This window comes from Perca fluviatilis, chromosome 15 (genome assembly GCF_010015445.1).
Source record: "Perca fluviatilis chromosome 15, GENO_Pfluv_1.0, whole genome shotgun sequence".
Lineage (NCBI taxonomy): Eukaryota > Metazoa > Chordata > Actinopteri > Perciformes > Percidae > Perca > Perca fluviatilis.
In genome coordinates this window covers 5142569-5162002 of record NC_053126.1, presented here as the reverse complement: position 1 = coordinate 5162002, position 19434 = coordinate 5142569, and the positions used below count along the sequence as shown (strand labels likewise).

The window sequence follows — 19434 nt, the reverse complement described above, 5'->3', positions numbered from 1 at the left end:
TCCGCTTTTCATTAAGGGAGGAAATGCGATGTGATGTGGTGATACTGAAAGTGGGACTTTTTCCCCCCCTCCTTCTTCTTTCTTGGCTGCCAATTGGCTGGTTGGGGTTGACCGAGGGTGGAGGATCTGAGCGTGCCAAGGTGTGCGTAAAAGGAGAACCTGTGCGCTCCGGTAGTTCCCACGCACTCACTGACACTTCACTGTTTGGTTTCTTCACTCCTCACGCGCCTCTGGATCTGAATGGGACGTAGAGGACGCTTTCCTTGGTCTCATTTTCAAAACCGATTCAAGGAGGGTCCCGACATGAGCGGTAAGCCAACATTTTAAAAGATGGTGCGCTGTTTACCATTTTTTATATGTTCGCATTCGTTTGGGAAACGATTGACAGACTTTTATGCAACTACGCGTTACATGGCAGCAAGGCTGTGCCATACAGCCTGTCATGTAGGCTGTCCGGGTTCCGGTTTGTGTCAACACAATGAAATAAACTACTCTCTCTGCAGCACAAGTATAAAAACTGCACTTTTAACTCCCACATTCAATACAATAATCTACCACATTGTGTAAAATCCTGTGCATGTCTTTATTATATGTCCACTGTGCATGTATCAACTGGATTGATCTTTTTCTTGAGGAGTAAGCCACCCAGTGACACTCATGGTAATTAGTAATGTGATTATTATAGGCAATATTTAATATATTTTATGGCAACTAGATTCAAGTTACCTACTGTTTTTTTGCATCCATTCTCAGTTGATGTCTTCTCTCAGAACAGTTAACACAATAATCTAAACTCAAAACTGTTACAGTAGGTTTCCACTCAGGTTTAATACAAAATTGCATCTTATATTTATCAAAGCACGCAAAACCTCCACGCAAAGTTTAAACATGGCCTTTTAGAGAGAGAATATCTGACACTGTGAGAAATGGCAGATGATTGTATTTCCAAAAGTGTGAAGAAAAGATGTTATTTTGTTTATCATTCTTAAAAGCCAGTTGTGGAAACGGATCGTGGGACCTTCTGATGGGTGTCTCAGTCCGTAGGGAGTTGGGTTGGGAACCGAAGGGTTGCAGGTTCAAGTCCCCGTACGGACCACAGTACAGAGTGTGGACCAGTAGCTGGACAGCTGCCAATTTACCTCCTGGGCACTGCCAAGGTGCTCTTGAGCAAGATCAATAAAGGATATAGAATTATTATAAATTATAACCATCATTAGTCTGTTCTTATCAGCAGATAGTTTTGTGTCATTATTTGCTTTTAAATGATTTTCCCTGAATGGTATAAGCAGACCTTCCGTTTGCAGTGCAGATTATTTTTTATTTTCTAACCAGTTTTAACTGAAGACTTAGGTTCAACTGGGTTGTATCAATCAATTCCTAAAGAGGAATAGGTAGATACAGGATTTCAATTTGGGTGAGTGTTTTATTTTTACTACTTTGTGTGTAAGGAGGAGGAGTTGAGTGGGAATCACATGAGAACAATGTCTAAATAGAAGTGTTTATGGGTAATGACTGAGATTCCAGAGAATCCAGACCTGCCTCGACCTGCCCGTTAGCTCAGAGGGGTCTGATGATCAGCAGGCTCATCATTTCCATCACTGCTAAACAACACTGAGGGCATATAGGCTACTTATAGTCATTTCATGATTGGTCATTTCTATAATTGAACCTACAAAGACCATCACAGATCATCATCTAGACTGATGTATTTACGTTTCTTTGTTGTTTGGTCAGCAGTGCCAAAAAAAACCCAAAGTATTATAAAATAAATGCAACACATACAGGATTTTCAGACTGCAGTGAGCTGAGAAGAAGCTGGTTGCCTGGGCCTCTCTGTGATTGTAAACTACATTTGTTAAACCCACAGAAATGAGACATGGGATTCTGCCTGTAGAGTCAACACAGCTTTGGGGGACTTGTGTTGTTATAGTGTGCCTTGTTCAGGAAATATCTCACTGGATTTAGATTAAAAGCTTTTCCTCCCTTACATCACCGATAAGGGAAATAACCATTCTGGTATTTTTTAAAGATTATTTTGTTGGGCTTTTCTGCCTTTAATTTGACAGGACAGCTAGGTGAGAAAGGGGAAGACATGCAGGAAATTGTCACAGGTCAGACTCAAACCCTAGACCTCTGCATCAAGGTATAAACCTCTCAGTATATGTGCGCCTGCTCTACCCACTGAGCCAACCTGGCCACTAACTATTCTGTTTTTAATAAATATAAGGAAGCGTTAGTATATACTGTATTTAGCTGGTTTTTAACAAACTCCTGTATTGAGTTATTGACTTTCTCCCATTGTGTCCTCCACAGTGTGAAGTGAATGGGCCTGAGAAAGCCTTTGTCTGTGGTCTCCTGCTGTGTTTTTAGCTGTGTGATATGAGTCACGCCAGTATTTTCATTCCTGCGCCCCAAATTGTCCTCCCCACTATAGTTTACAACCCTCGTAACAGCAGACTCTCTGCTCCACAGGAATGAAACCACTGCTGCTGTTAAATTAACTCACACACGTTTGTAAAATATACGTTCTTGCTCGTTCATGCAAACTCTTATTGGCTTTCCTCTATTCAAAGTATCCTCCTTATGTGAGATTTCACACCAAATCTGCTCTCCGTGGTGTAAATGGCTTCAAGGTAAATGCTCATCTGTCAGACCGGTATTTTGTCAGGAACAAATCCAGCATTCCTTGGAAGATTTCCAGTAAGGCGCTCCATCTCATTCTTTCACTATGCAGCAGATTAACCCATAATCCATTATGAATCATTAAGAATGACTTCTATTATATAGCCAGTCAGTGTTGGACAAAGAGGATCATCATGTAACAAATTTTAGTTAAAACTGCAATTAGATGAATTAATTAGAATTAAAAGATGTCATGTTTGCTTCTTATGTCTTATCTTTACATTGAAAAGCAGACAGACTGTGAATGTTTAAAAAAACCCATAGAGCAACATGCTGCAATGACCCACTTTGATGGTTTAGAGACACAGATAAGCGCTGTCAGACAAAAACTAATTCCAGTGGAATCCTCTGTGGTAAACTATATTTAGTCTAGAGCTGGACATTAGACATATCTGTAAATCTGTGACGTGAAAGAGACATCCGTCTGAAGTAGCAATACCATTTCTGGAGTAGGGGTGGGCAGTGTTTCCTTTAGGTTTTTTTTTTGCAGTGGGGGCAGGGAGCTGTTCATTTAATAGTCGACTCGGAAGAAAGCAAACGTTTTGACAATAAACTACAGTATGTGGAGTTAAACTGGATGGGCCCAATTAACTTGTTGTTAAATTGCAATGTGAGCGGCAGCCAACAGGGGGTGCATTATGTCGGCAGGATCATTTAAAAGGCAACCGCGACTACATTGTGCGTCTGCCCTATTTCTGGTACCGTGGTGGCAGAAATTTTAGAGGAAACACTGGTGGGAATCACCAGAGGCCTCACGATACGATATCATCACGATACTTACAGTCATGATACGATATCATTGCGATTTTAAACATATTACAATATTCTGCGATATATTGCAATTTATAACTTTTTTTTCCAGCTTAAAATTTTGCCCAATTTCAAATTATGGCCCCTAAAGGAAACTTTGTCAACATTTGTTTTATCTAAAAAAAAGATACATTTCTCTGTCTGTTCATATCACTTCAATTTTATTGCTGCAAAATGGGATTGTCAAGCAGACAGACTGACCAACACATATACAGTATAATAATAGATCGATACTTGGCGTCTGTGTATCAATACCGTATTGCTACCGAAAATATCGCGATACTATGCTTTATGGTTCTCCCCCTATTCTGGAGTCACTTAATTTTTGAAAGACTTTTTTTTTTTTTTTTTTTAAATGCACAAAATGTCTGTCTTCTTGTCTCTGTCAGTGCATAATCCTTTTTCAAACTTCCTGAACTGTTTGTACGTTTCCGGTCCCTTGCAGGTGTGACAGTTTGGGCGGAGGAGGGGGACATAGCTCAGGAGGAGGTCCAATCTTCTCCCCCCTGGTCAGAGGAGCGCTGTGAAGAGCTTTGGGATCGGGTGGAGGGGGTACGGCACAAGCTCACACGCATCCTCAACCCGGCCAAACTCACCCCGTATCTGCGGCAGTGTAAAGTCATCGATGAACAGGATGAAGACGAGGTGCTCAACTCCACACAGTACCCACTGCGCATCAGCAAGGCCGGTGAGAAGAGGAGAAAGTTCATTTGAAAACACATCAAATCTGCATCACATTCTGTTCAGTTCAGAGTCCATAGTTCTTTATTGTCCCTTTAGGGGGAATTTCATCTGCAGTCGGAGGAGGTACAAAAAGTAACGTAAAGAAAAGTGGCCGGGTTGGATCAGTGGGTAGAGCAGGCGCACATATACTGAGAGGCTTCTGCCTTGACGCAGAGGTCCAGGGTTCAAGTCCGACCTGTGATGATTTCCTGCATGTCTTCCCCCTCTCTCTCACCTTTCTCAGTTGTCCTATCAATTAAAGGCGGAAAAGCCCCCCCAAAAAATAAAAAATAAGTTAAAAAACAATGTAACAAGGCATAACACATCTTAGCATCGCACACCCAACAGATTGATTAAGAAAAATTCCATCTCCTCTAGCTTGCCCAGTTGCCCATGTTGGCTGGGTCCTGCAGCGGCGCGGGTTCGAGTCCGACCTGCTGCGTGTCGTCCCCCATCTCTCTCCCTATTTCATGTATATCCACTGTCTCTACTACTAATAAAAGGGAAAAGCCCCCAAAAAATAATCTAAAAATAAAATCTGTCACTTAAAAATTGAACAGTATCAAATACAATCCTTGGGACTGTCTGGAAATGTGATATTTAAAAGTTTCACTGAGAAGCCCCAAGTGCCACTAATAAAAAAACTGGGCATTCAAGAGTTGTGCAAGTTAACAGCTTTAATTGCACAAGAAACAAAAGAAAACCTGTACCTGTTTGTTTTTGCTCTAGAGAGCCTGTACCTCCGCCCAGAGGGAAGAGTGATTGGCCGTGCCTTCTGCAATGAAGAACAACTTTTGTTTTGTATTTTATGGTTCCCATAGAATGAAAACAAAGCAAAAATTAAAATGGACTCAGTATAACTTCTGAAGAGTGGCCGGTTAGCTCAGTTGGTAGAGTGGGAGCACACATACGGAGGTTTAGTCCTTGACGCAGAAGGTCCAAGGTTCAAATCTGACCTGTGGTGGTTTTTCTGCAGGTCTTCAACACTCTCTCTCCCCTTTCATATCTCAGCTTTCCTATACAATAAAAAAACTTTTAAAAAATAAAATTATTTTAAAAATTATATATATATATATATATATAAAAGATCTGAAGAATGAAACCATCAGATTCATATCTGCATACTTTTAATGGTGCCAACACATGCTGCCTTATTCGAAAATCTAATTGAGAAGACAAACAACACACAAACATGGGCGTTGTCATGACAAAGAATAATGACAATTTCTTGCATTACAGATTTGTTGTCTGGCATTTTTTCCTTTATGAGACAACTGATAGGAAACATTGGAAGAGAGACTTGGGGAAAACATGCAATATGTCTATATGTCTACTAATATAAGCCGATACAAATGGCTGCAAAGAGACAAAGAAATAATCTACAATTGTTTGAGAAGCTTTGAAAATGGGTAGCAGTACAGTGCACGCAGTATGGTTCATTTGTAAAACGCCCGAAGAAGAAACATTATGTGTGAGTGATTGTGCAGCAGGTTGTCAGAGAGTAACAGTTGGGTAAAGAGAAATGTTGCCGTGAGAAACCGGCTGGAACTAAGGAGAGAGTAAGATGAAAGACAAGGCTAAGTAAAGGGGAGTGGAAGACAGACAGAATGAGGAGTGAAGGAAGATAGAGATAAAGGGGAGATGTTGCAAGTAAAGACGGCATGAAGACAAACACCTGAGCACCCAGTTCATATCACTGCTGTTTCTTTGCCAGTGAGTTATCTCACGTTAGAGCCGCCCATTCATCATGGTCACGTTTAAAATACTTATGTGTTAATGACACGCACATCAAAGAGGAAGCGTCGTTGTGGTTAGAGGGTTTTGACTTAATATTATAGTTTAAGGAACCAATGTAATTTCTCACTAATTCCACATTGTTACAGTTTTTCAGATTTGATTTCCCGTTTATATTCGTTGAACAGGTCGTTTGCTGGACATTCTGCGTGGTCAGGGCCCGCGAGGGCTTCAAGCCTTCATGGAATCACTGGAGTTTTACCACCCAGACCAGTACACACAGCTGACCGGAGAACAGGCCACACAGCGCTGCTCCCTCATACTGGGTAAGCAGGGGTTTCTCTGCATGTTGAGGATGGTAGATGTGTGGACTCCCCACATGTCATGTGTTTGACTCTAGGAAGAAATCTACCAAAATATGTGAATGGCATGTGAAATTGTCCTGTGGATAAGGCCTATTAAACAAACTAGGCTCTATTTAATCAGAAATAGACAGATGCAGATGTTTGCAACATGTTTCTCTGTCATGACTACAGAAGTATTTCAGTGAATACATGTCATGATTAAGTTTGACTGGAATATATAAAATACAACTGTGTGATTGGTTTCATTCTAGGTACTACATTGAATTTGATCCCAATATTTCAGACTTAAATCTGACCTTAAAGAAATGACTTGGCCTCTCTTGTGTTGGCTGACCATCTACATGAGAGGTTGTCTTTACTGGCACATAGTAAACACACTTAGAGCTAAGAGATTCAAACTTAGAAAAGAGCCCACTAAGGTTTAAATGGTGGCTAGCAAACAAACCTGAGATAAAAAGCATACACCGGGGTCTGTGGAGGAAGGCAGGCCAGGCGGCGAGGCAGCAACACAGGCAGCACCAGCCTCTGAAGTCCGACACAGTCGGAGAAAATTTGCAATTAGACATCAATTTTCGTAAAACGGCCCATATTTGACCTCTAAGTAGTTGATTTCTCGCATAAAAAATTCTCAGAAGTGAATTTAATGGTAAAATAGCATATGAACAATGTATACATTTTCTGAGATCTGCGCGACCTAGATTCAGAAGACTACCTGATCTCAGGTCAGTTGTGTAGCCTATGTAAATGTTGGGCGTGACCGTTCTCTTAATACACCCATGGGCTGACAAAGGTTCCGGTTTTTGGGAGGTTGACGTCAACTTCCAGCTTTGTTGGGATTCGCCCGTTTTCAGCGGCAGTTTCAAAATATGAAATTTTCATAGTAAAAGGATGTCAATGGGATTTTGAGCTTCTATGTATGTCACCGAACTGTCATTATTCAACTATGACAGGGTAAAATCGGTTTTGCATTCTATCACCCCTTTAAAACAAGCCTCTCTGACTCTCTGCGTGAGAGTTTACCTTTTCCATACATTAACCAGAGTCCCCATGACTTATAACCTCCACCTGTCTTCACTCCCCAGATGAGGAAGGCCCGGAGGGATTGACCCAGTTTCTGCTGCTGGAGGTGCGTAAACTGAGAGAGCAGCTTCGAAACACCCGCTTGTGCGAGCGACGCCTGTCTCAGCGCTGCCGCATGGCGGAGGAGGAGCGCAACCGCGCCGAACGTAAAGCTCAGGACTTACGTCAGGACAAACTGCAGCTGGAGAGGTCCGTCTCGCTTAGTTTGTTCCTCTTAGTTTGCATCCGGGTGTCATCAGGATGTGAAAAAAAATCTTGTCCCTGAGAATGATATTCACTGAACTGTACGATATGAGTCATGGAAGAAAGTTTTTTCTGACAGTTGAGCCAGGTCATTTCTATTGTTGATGGCATCAAATGGGTAGTGAGAGTACAATATTACTTTCGATAAACAAATATTAGCATGTACTAAGTTCTGCATTTTTGCTGCTTTCAGTATTTTGCTTAAATACAACTAATTGCTTGTTGAATTTCAAACAAATAAAAGGAAATCATTTCTAAAATTCTTTTAGTGAACAAATTGAACATTGGATTGGATATAAAAGGCACCACTAAAAAAGGAACGACAGTTACGTTATAAAATGCAATTTTCTACTGATATTTTCTTTCAACTAGAGCCCGACCGATAAAGGATTTTTAAAGCCAATATTGATAAAAATATTTGGTGATTTAAAAATCCGATATTCCGATATATCGGCCGATATATATATATTTTTAAAATCCAGAAACGCGTCACAAAACATAAACAGATTTCCCTAATATTAGTTATTTGTAGTTATTTATGAGTCCTCACTAAAATAATATGATAATGCAGTTTAAAAATAAACTTGTTTGTTTTATTGTCACAACAAAACAGAGGAACATCAAAATATATTAAAGTTCTGATAAATAAAATGTATAAAAATACAAACTTAAGATATGAAACATAAAGTCCTTTGAACAAAAACACAATAACAACAACAAAAATCTAAGAGTTGCCAACAGAGACGCTGTAGAGCGCCCTTTGGTGGACAGACTATGCAACGCCAACACTCAGAACATGGTTGAAGGGTGTTTCGTCCGTTATTAAATGCCAAATATCGGCCGATATTATCGGCCTGCCGATATATCAGTCAGTCTCTACTTTCAACTAACTCCAAAAATCTCTGAGTGTCTCAGCGTCTCTATGATGGTTTCAAACAAAGTGATACTAAAGGGATGAGGGGCGTAAACATACAGTTAGTAACTTTGGGTTTTCATAGAGGGCTTATCACTGGACAAAGATCTCCTGCAATTTAGAGACTGGGGTTCCATTCAAGAGGGTATATACCTGCTGTGGGAATGTAACTTTAATGTTGCAGAAAGCACAGGGTTTACCTTGTGTGGCACAAAACAATGAATCAATGACAAAAAGTAAGTGAATGTGCGCTCTGGATGATTTGTGATCTGAAGGTTGCGTCATGACTGGGAGTCGGCCAGTCGAGAGCTGGGCAAGCTGAAGGACCGGCACCTGGAGCAGGCTGTGAAGTACTCCAGAGCCCTGGAGGAGCAAGGCATGGCCTCCAGCCGCGAGAGAGAACTACTGAGGCAGGTCAGTCGTTTAGTAGCAACATCAGTTAAAACAGAAACTGTACAGTTTCTTAATTTGGTCTTAATTAATCTTCGAAGGTTTTTTTTACCACATCCAGGTTTTAAAATTTCAAGATTTAAGATTCAAAATCCTATTTAATCCTTATTAATCCCACAACGGGGAAATTCACAACGTCATGAAACTCACAGATATTGATATCTATTGTCGAACACAGAGATCTTCAGCGTTTTTAGGCCAAGGACACCTTTGCTTAAAGAGAGACAGAGTAGGGTACCCCAACTACATGTAGACTACTGTATTAAATTAAGTTGCATTAAACTGGGCCGGATGGATGAAAGCGTAACTGTATGGCTTCCTCACTTATAATAAACTTATCTCTAACGTGTAAATGACATTTTTTTCACAAATAGGCCATTTATCTTTGCTTTTAAAATGTTAGAATTATTTTAATGTACAGTATGTACAGACACAGTGTCTTTTCAGACATTTTCATTTTTGAAGAAGCAAAAACATTATTTTTTAGACATAATTTGGCACTACTTTGAGGACTACCTAGGGGCCACGGACCCTCTGTTGAATACCTCTGGTCTAACACAGTTTTTTACTGAGATTCTCCCCTGAAGCAGTCGGAGGGCCCTCAGAGGATGAGTCGTTCCACTACATTCCTCAGCAGATCCTGACTCTAAAAGCAGCTCTATACTTGCCGCAGAAACGGTGACTTTGCCAATAATAGTGATCTTCTCGTCACAAGTCCCCCAAATTAAATCTAAACTTTAGGGTGCAGCATTAGGGGCTCCATGTGGGCTATGATTACCTTTCTATTTAACACAAGGGTCTGTTCACCAAAGATACCGTTTGCTGCAAAATCATGTAGGGACAGGGAGAGATATTTTAAGTGTTTGATAAACTTAGGGTAAGGAAAACAATTATGTTTTGTTTGATGGCATGATAAGGCAGCCAATAACAGCGCCCAAGGCAGTCAAAGTGAAACTGCTTAAGATAGCACGCCACTGCAGCATAGCAACTGAAATGAGCCATGTGTGAAGATGTTATCAGCCGTTTTTTTTAGTTTGTGCGCTGTCACAACATGTTGACCATACCACTGAGGTATGAACCACTTTGTTGTGTTGAGACAGTATGTGCGGTGTGCATGCTAAAATTGGAATGTAGAATAATAAACGTGTTTGTTTACCTTTCATTTTTTTACTCTCAACTCCTTGATTCCTAGAATAAAAGTTTTACGTTCCTACCATTATTGTAGATGAACAGCCCTTTGGCCATATCATTGCACATGTTTGACAACAGCATATCAAATGCCTGGTGTGGAAAATTTCAAGCCTATATTTAAAAAAAATGTCAGAGTTTGTCTTTATGGCTGCTTTGCTTTTCTTTTCCATACAGGTTGAGGAGCTGAAGTCCAGGCTGACAGAGGCAGAAAAACATACAGTCGATACTTCAGGAAATAATATTCCGGCAAAAAGAAACAGTTTGCTCTCTAATGGAGTAAAAGGTTCTCCGCCTGCTTTACCAGAAAAGCCGCAGCGGCGTACTGAAGTTCAGAAAGAGGAGAACACAGGGACTCAGATGAAGGACTCCGGTCCTACCACTGGAGTCATAGTATGTTGTCAAATCTACAATGTTTATCATCTAAAAAGGGCCTTTATAGCTGTCTCTGTTTGTTTCAGAGTCAACCACACTGCTTTTTGTTCCTGTTGTTTCAGGCTCTGATGGACATCCTGCAGCAGGACCGCAGGGAGGCTGCAGACCAGAGGCAGGAGCTGTGTGACATCATTACCCGACTACAGGGGGAGCTACAGAGCACTGAGGAGCACTGGGAGAAGGTGAATAGTAGAGCTGTGAGGATTAATCCGTTAGTTGTCAAGTATTAAATTAATCTGCAACTATTTTGATGATCAATTATTCGCTTTGAGTCCTTTTTTCATGAAGAAAGTAAAATGTTCTCTGATTCCAGCTTCTTAAATGTGAATATTTTCTAGTTTCTTCACTCCTCTGAGATAGTAAACTGAATTTCTTTGAGTTGTGGACAAAAACGAGACATTTGAGGACGTCTTCTTGGGCTTTTGGAAACACTGATCCACATTTTTCACCATTTTCTGACACTCTGCTAGACCAAACAACTAATCCATTAATCGAGAAAATAATCGACAGATTAATCGACAATGAAAATAATCAGTCAGTTACCGCCCTAATGAACAGACTCACAAATGATCTTTAAGATTATGATTTTTTACTGGATGCAGTTGTTGAAAGTTGTACTGCCAAAGCCCGTGTTTTGTTTCTTCACTGCCGTTGAATAGAGGTTGTAATGGTTAACGGTGTTTGCAGCTGGAGTCGCAGTGCGAGCAGCTCCAGCTGAAGGTGAGGACTCTCCAGCTGGACTGGGAGACGGAACAGAAGAGGAGTATGTCCTACTTCAACCAGATCATGGAGCTGGAAAAGGAGAGAGACCAGGTCAGTGTGAATGAAGGCCCAACCGAGTCTCTAACCAACCTACTAAATTAATACAGAGATCAATAAAATAAAAATAAAAACATCTTGTAGCATCATTTCTGTAGAATGCCACGCAATTGGGATTTTTTTCTTTTTCTGTAGACTGTAATGTTTAATGTAAGTTTTAAATGTGTGAGTAATGTTTCATGTATGTTTTTAAATGTGTTGAATTATGTGGACTGTAGTCCATATCCACAACGTTCCAACGTGCTGGGATTGCTCCGTTGCCACCGCAAATTCCGCCGGATTTCACTCTTTTCGGCCGGATTTCCGATTTCCTTCCTCTTCCTTTGTGTTGGAATTTTAACCTCCGGTGGATTTGTGAGGACTTTGGTTAACTGCTCCTCAGATCTCTGCAGGGTAAATCCAGACAGCTAGCTAGACTATCTGTCCAGTCTGAGTTTTCTGTTGCACGACCAAAACAACCTTTGAACGTACACATGTTCCACCAAAACAAGTTCCTTCCCAGAGGCTATTTTGCAGCGGCACCACAGCTCTATCCGGCGCTTAGCGCCACCCAAGACGATTGTGATTGGTTTAAAGAAATGCCAATAAACAAGAGCACGTTTTTCTCCCATCCCGGAATGCCATGTGGACTAGCCAGACCCTCTTTCACAGCGCTGTGGAGGAAGGTCTTAAGGGCACAGCTAATTGGGATCCTATAACGAACTAAACACCAGAGGGCATCAAGGCCCATCTGTAGTTAGTGGTTTTGCAGTTTATTAGCATCCCTGACTAGGGTGGACAGTTTTTACACCATGCAAACTTCTTTTGTCTTTCTTTTTTCCCCCAGGCTCTGCGTAGTCGAGACAGCCTGCAGTTGGAGTACACCGACTGCCTGCTGGATAAGAACCGTCTGCGCAAACGCATTGCAGAGCTGCAGGCCAACGTGGAGCAGCAGCAGAGGGAGCTGGAGAAAGAGAGGGAGAGGGGCCGCGAGCTAACAGAGCAGAGCAGCCTCTGTCTGAACTGTGTAAGCTAAACGCAGGAGCACAGCACGTTAGCAGTGCGGCACTGTCTTCCCACAGCAACCACAGATCATTTTATACACTGTGTCCTCCGTGTCCCCACAGTCCCACCTGTCCCTGTGCAGTGAGGACCAGTGCTACGGCCCCTGCTGTTCCCTCGGCCTGGACCTGAGACCCCAGGCCGGTGGCACCCGCCTGCTGCTACGAAAGGTCAGGTCTGGCTACCATAACTAATTTTACTCACATTCACAATAACAGCAGAACTCCATCACCCTAGTTGTGATTTAAATCAGAATTACTAACAATCTGGTGCTGTTTATGTAGTTTATAGGGATCATTTCTATGGGACACAACTGTTGTGGACACTGCCGCAACATGTTTTCTAATGTTCTTACGGTATGGGAGGAATGTAGCTTTTGGACTACAAAGTACATTTCTTCAGCTAGACTATGAGCTTGTTATTGTCTTACGTATGAGACATTTTAGTAAATTCTTATGCAAATCTATAAGTGTGTTAGTACCTGCAAAATACCTCTCACTAACAGGGAGGTCATACTATATTTACTCGTCTTCTCTGTGCCACAGACGCCCTCGAGTGGCCAAGCCAATGAAAACTCAGAGGGTAAGTTGTGCGAAGATGATTCTCAACTTTTGCACAGTAAAAAAAAAAGTACTTTGTTTACCTCATAAACTGTAGATATACTCATATTCATTCAAATATTCTTTCTGCTTCTTCACAGATTCTCGTTCCAACTCCGAGGAGAATCTCCGTTTGTCAGTGAGTATCACGGCTCTGCTCCTTAACGAAAGAGAAAGAGAATGAAAGAGTCAGAATCAGTGTGTTTTTTTTTTTACTTACCTTGCTAGACTCAGACAGAAGACAATGAAAAAGAAATAAATCGGCTCTCCACATTCCCCTTCCCTCCGTGTATGAACTCCATCAACCGACGATTCAACACAGAGTGAGTTAATCAGCCCCACAAAACATTACATATTTTCAGCCTGCTCCACCTAATATTTTCACATGTAACTACATCTTATGACCTTAATAATTTTTTTTAAATCCCTTTTTTCTGCTCCTAAAAAAGGTTTGACTTGGAATCATCATGGGGCAGTGATGAGAACGATAACATTACAGGTATATTTGATTCTGTCATGTGTTGCATGAACAACCGTCACAGTCTTCTCTGCCAACAGAATCAGGACCAGCCTGTCTGGATAATTAACTTCTATTTTAGCTTCTATTAGATGTAGAAAGATTGTCATTTGGCATCAAAGTACAATAAAACAAACCAAAGAAGGCGTTGGCTCCAGTTCTGGTTTTGCTTCCTTTGCACTTACATTGTGGACATACTGTAAGTTATGAGGCTCTCTGGTCTTTTCAGGTGAGCCGAGTGAACCTTCTTTGTGGGACTCCTGTAACTCGCTACACTCTCATCTCTTCCCCCCTGACCTGGTCAACCTGCCTGCAGTCTCTCCACACCAACCCAACACTAGTGCTCCCAGGTAGGCACGGCATCACGGTTTTGACGCCTTTCAATGTTAACCCTCTGAGGTCTAAGGGCATTTTCACATATCTTCTTAAATTTACCTTTTTAAGGTATTTGAATATAACGGATCCCCACGTTTTTCCACATAAAAATGTTCAGAACAAACTCAGCTTTCTGTATAGTGATGCCCAAATTTTTCCTCGAGCAATGTGTAAAGAGATAATTTGGCACTTAAAGGACAATTCCGGCGCGAAATGAACCTAGGGATTAATAACACATGATTTGTTTTCATGCTAATCAAATGTGACCAGTTTTATCGCAAACCGCTAATTAGCTTATAACGCTAGTCATCGGGGCAGACGGTAAAGTAAAAACTAACCACTAACAAGGCTCAAAATATCACCGTACTTCAACTGTAGCATAATGAGGGTCCCTACATGTAAACCGAAGCATTGAGAACTTTGTAAGTGTACAGACAGTTTATTAAAAAGATAGTTTATAAAGACAGTACCGTTCACGTATACAGGCAGGCGCCATCTTGGGAAAACAGTCACAACCAGTCGAACGACGAACGCCGTGCAACGTGAGCTGAACTGTCACTTGAAATCTCCCACGGTCCGTGGTTTCCCAATGGGTCGATAGGAATTACTTTTGTGAAATGTAATTACATGGAAATGCATGCATTAATGCATACTTAACATACAAACTGCAGTATAAAACATTTTAGAGGATTTATTTTACAAAAGTACAGTGTCAATATTGGCCCAAGAACCATGATCTTAATTTGTTTGTGGAAGCCTCAATATGCAGCGAAAAAGGCATGTCTAGCAGATACAATTTAACTAAACTAAGTGATGAACATCTCATTAAACGTTAATAATTGGGTGTACCATTTTGAAAGGGTTTAATACTTTAAGTGCAAATATTCACATTACGTACAACATGATGTGAATATATATTGAGATAAATTCTAAAAGCACAGAACAAGCATAAGATTTTGATTAAATAAAGTGAATAGACTTGTGGAGTTTCTACTGATCTTTATTTTTTGTACAGTACATACCGCATCATGCTTAACCAATGCTGCCCATCTTTGCCATCTCCCAGGATTCCCTCCCGCTCCCCGTCCTCAAGCCCCCCCATCTCACCAAAGCACGGGAGAACCAGTCTAGCTGACGATATTACGCTAGTCGGAGGGAACCAAACAGGGATCTTCGTCAGCCATGTGAGAGCTGGTTCCCCAGCTCAGCTATGTGGACTGAAGGAGGGCAGTGAGCTGCTGGAGGTGTGTGTGTCTGTATAGTGACTATATCATGTGTGAGCATTGTGTGTATGTACATGCTTCATAAAGAGAATGTGTGCTTCAGCTAATGCTTATTTATGTGTTTTTGTACAAGTGCACATTACAGTTCTGCCTGCAGGTGTGTGAATATTTTGCAAGCTCCTTGATTGCCAAAAATGTGTAAATGAAACATAAGAAAGAGAAAAAACATTAGAACGGAAGGCTGGAAGATAACATGCAGTTTTCTCTCGGTGTTGCCCAGCTTGAGCGCGTTCTGTTTGGTGGGGGCAGTGTGATGCTGGGCCAGTGCACTGCTGAGGTAGCCCACTTTTCCCTGCAGTGGTGGTCCGAGCCTTCAACACTCAAACACCAGAGCAACCCAGAGGGTGAGTCCGTTTTTGTCAGAGATTTGAAAAATGAACACAAAACAGTAATACTCTTAATAATATTCTTGAAACCTTTTCTGTCGTGTTCCTTCGTTTCCCAGAGAGGTGAGACTAAGATGTCCCTTCTTCCCTCCCCTGTGCTTAGGATACTCCAAGCTGTGCTCCCAGCTCTCGTCGCCTACTTTTATGGGTGCTGACTCCTTCTATGTGCGTGTCAATCTCAACATGGAGCCTTGCGGTGACCCGCCCTCTCTGGGTGTGTCCTGTGATGACATTATACATGTCACAGACACAAGATACAATAAAAAATATAATTGGCACTGTTCCCTGGTGGACCCGCACACAGCCAAGCCCCTGCAGGCAGGAACCATGCCCAACTACAACAGGTACGCCACATAGACCTTGATATTATTTTTAGACCGCATTCTAATTCTGGCCATTGAGGTTTTTTAACAGTGGCTTCGACATTACAATATTATAGTATATAGTAAGTTAAAAGTAATATCTTAATTATGCACAATAAGGGGTGTAAATAACAAATATTTTCCATCTCAGGGCACAACAGTTGTTACTTGTAAGACTACGAAAGATGTCCCTGGAGCAAAAGGACTTCAAGAGGAGGGTAAGTCTGCCTATTTTGACCCAAACTATTACAGAACTGGTAACACACAGCTATTAGGTGTTTATTTTTCTATATTTTCCTACATGTAGTTCCTGAAGAAACCATCTGGACGTGTACGATTGGTCAAGGCAGTGGACCCCAGTGGCCGTGGGATTGGTTCCACACAGCAGGTCCTTTACACACTCAACAAACGTAAGCACCAGCCATAGTGTTCCCGGAATGCAACACCAAATCTGTGCAATAAATCTTATTTGTTTTAGTATACGTTTTCTTTGATAAACTGTGTATGTGTGCACTTTGCATTAATGTTACCTCTGTGTGTGCCTGTCCCTTCAGGTCACGAGGAGCACTTGATCCCGTACAGTTTAGTGCAGCCGGTGCAGGTTCAGACTAAGCGGCCGGTCATCTTCTCCCCCTCCCTTCTCTCCCGCGGTCTCATAGAGAGGCTGCTGCAACCTGCAGATTCTGGTTTGAAGTTCAACACCTGCCTTCCAGGTATGTGCACGCCTGCACGGCATTACATTTTTACATTGCATGTCATGTAGCTGACGCTTTTATCCAAAGCGACTTCCAATTAAGTGCTTTCAACCTTGAATGTACAAACTCCTGACAGCAAGAAGTTAGTTCAAGTACATTAGCTTTAAATAAGCCAAACTACAAAGAACCAAATAAAAGTGCAACTATTTTTTTGGATTTGACTGATTAACTCAGCGAACAATAATGTTGATGATTCTTCACACATGATACACCACGGTCTCCTCTTTCCTCTGTTTGGCTGCGGTTTGCAGAGCCTATCCAGGCTTCAGAGAGACGTGGCCGAGAGAGTGTTCCTGTTGGACCCCCGCAGCCCAAAGCAGGCTCTGGGAATACGGCTGCAGTCAATACAGGATGTCATCAGCCAGGTAAACAAAAACAACACATCATGAAATCAAGAAGGGTGTTTGTGGGTGAAATCAATAACCAGTCATAGCTATTACCTGTATCGCCCTTTTTATGGAAAGAGAAGATGTTCACATTATCCAAATCTCCCTCTTTGTCCCAGGACAAGCACTGTCTGCTGGAGCTGGGGCTGCCCAGTGTTGAGGGCTTATTGAGACAGGGGATTTACCCTATCGTCATCCATATCCGCCCTAAGAACAAAAAGCACAAGACGCTAAGGTAAGTGTGCATTCCTTTGCTTTGCAAGTACAGTATATTAAGTGCTACATTAATTACACATCAGATCATAGCAGCATGATGGGACTTGATTCAGGCTCGTCCAGGTTCACATACGCGTCCCTCCATTCACGTTGGAGGGTCAATAAGCGTTTTACTCCATGTGTAGATAGTGTAGTATTTTCTTACCTTACAGATACAAAATAATTATCTTTTTTTGAAAGAACACAATGTGATTTCCTACTTGTGGCATATGACCCTCCAACACAATTGTATATTTAAATATTTAAATTTTTTTTAATTTATTTAAAAACTTTGGAAATACTGTTTTGAGTGAAAAAAGGCCTTCCTGTCTGTCTGTTCATTTTTTTTATTTTTTTATTAAGATAAGGTAATTATAATTTTAAGACGGTTCTCTATCCTTGAAACTGGTGAAGTGGGGGTGAGCTCTAGCTCACCCAGTAAGAGCTTTCACCCCATGTAGGCTGAGGCTTTTGCAGCGGCCCGGGTTCAAATCCAACCTGCGGCCCTTTTGCTGCGTGTCCTCCCCCATCTCTCTCCCACCTTTCCTGTCTATCCACTGTCACTCTGAAATAAAATTAAAAAAGCCCCCAAAAAATAATCTCAAAAAAAAAAGAAATTGGTAAAGTGAGGACTAATGTAAAATTTTAAAAGGAATGAACTTGTGGCCGGGTTGGATCAGTGGGTAGAGCAGGGGCACATATACTGAGAGGCTTAAGCCTGTTTTATGGTTCTGCGGAGGCTCCACGCAGAGCTTTCACCGTAGCCTACGTAAGTGGCCTGATGCTTATACTGGTGCGCTGGTGTGTGCGTCGAGCCGGCATGTGTGTGTGTGTGTGTCAACGCAGAGGTCCAGGGTTGGAGTCCGACCTGTGACCATTTCCTGCATGTCTTCCCCCCTCTCTCTCTCCCCTTTCTCACCTAGCTGTCCTATCAATTAAAGGCGGAAAAGCCCCAAAAATAATCTTAAAAAAATACAAAACATAAATGATGATTTGAAAATGTGTACGTCTCTGTTGAGCTTCAAAACAGCTTTAAAATCTAAAATAATTAAGGCTTATGAAGTAAAATGTAAATTTACTAGGATTGTACTCAAGTTTACTTTTTCTGGGTGATTCTATGGGGATTATAGGATAGGCAAAAATAAGCCTTGGCTTTAGCCTATTCCTTTTTCGGTTAGCTACGGTGGCAAAATGTGGTAAAATAATTGTTTCTTTTATGGATGTTAACCGAAATAATATGATTCTCTATATATCATCATCAACACTTCAAAATAGGAAGCTTTTTCCCCGGTGTGGAGAGGACAGCGTAATGGAGGAGGTGTGCCAGGCCGAGGAGCTGCAGCTGGAGACGCTGCCCCTGCTCTACTACACCCTGGAGCCCAGCGCCTGGAGCAGCACTGAGGAGCTGCTGGCAGCCATACGCAATGCCATCCACAGCCAACAGAGGGCAGTAGCATGGATCGAACTGGATAGGCTGCAGTAGAAGAGAAATACAGAACGTTTACATCTTATATTCACAATGCAAATAACTTCTCCTGTCTTTGAATAAAGAATCTGGCAGCTGTCAGCAGACACCAAACCACAGCCAGGTTTCTATTTGCAACCAAGATCAATTTTTATATTTACTTGTAATCTCAAAGGAGGCCATGTATAAACGTGTTAAACCATGTCTATTATGTATACAGGAATTTTATAGTTCTCATCTATATAGCCAAGCTGGACTGGCTACAATGGGAGAATAGTGAAAACATTTTAAAACTAAAATGGATTTGACCCACACGAGACATTACAGATACTTGAGATAGCTGTTTTTATCAACAGGAATTATGCCATGTTACATTTTCTCCATTCAGACATCTTAGTTTTATTACATAACTCACTGTACTTTAAAAGTAATGCTCAAGGATCACACAAGGTGCCGATTTTTAATGCATTTGGGTCACTGGCCCTTCAGTTATTTTGTGAGCCAAAATATAAGCCCAAAAAGAGACCTATACAGGTATAGGTTAAGGGGATTGTAGTATGTTGTAAGC

General features: G+C 41.5%; 1 protein-coding gene across 1 annotated transcript; it reads left to right on the top strand.

Moving 5' to 3' along the window:
- The first annotated feature begins 65 nt into the window (after positions 1 to 65).
- zmp:0000000896 (caspase recruitment domain-containing protein 10) lies at positions 66 to 18892 on the top strand. The gene is given in 25 exon segments (XM_039825680.1): positions 66 to 310; positions 3938 to 4180; positions 6138 to 6275; positions 7397 to 7583; positions 8826 to 8964; positions 10366 to 10581; positions 10686 to 10805; positions 11311 to 11436; positions 12269 to 12448; positions 12549 to 12653; positions 13029 to 13065; positions 13184 to 13221; positions 13311 to 13405; positions 13532 to 13581; positions 13829 to 13949; positions 15041 to 15218; positions 15478 to 15601; positions 15747 to 15987; positions 16157 to 16223; positions 16313 to 16415; positions 16560 to 16718; positions 17012 to 17040; positions 17042 to 17125; positions 17266 to 17381; positions 18677 to 18892. Coding segments are annotated over 25 exon segments (3174 nt in total). The 5' UTR covers positions 66 to 240; the 3' UTR covers positions 18885 to 18892.
- The last annotated feature ends 542 nt before the right edge of the window (positions 18893 to 19434 follow it).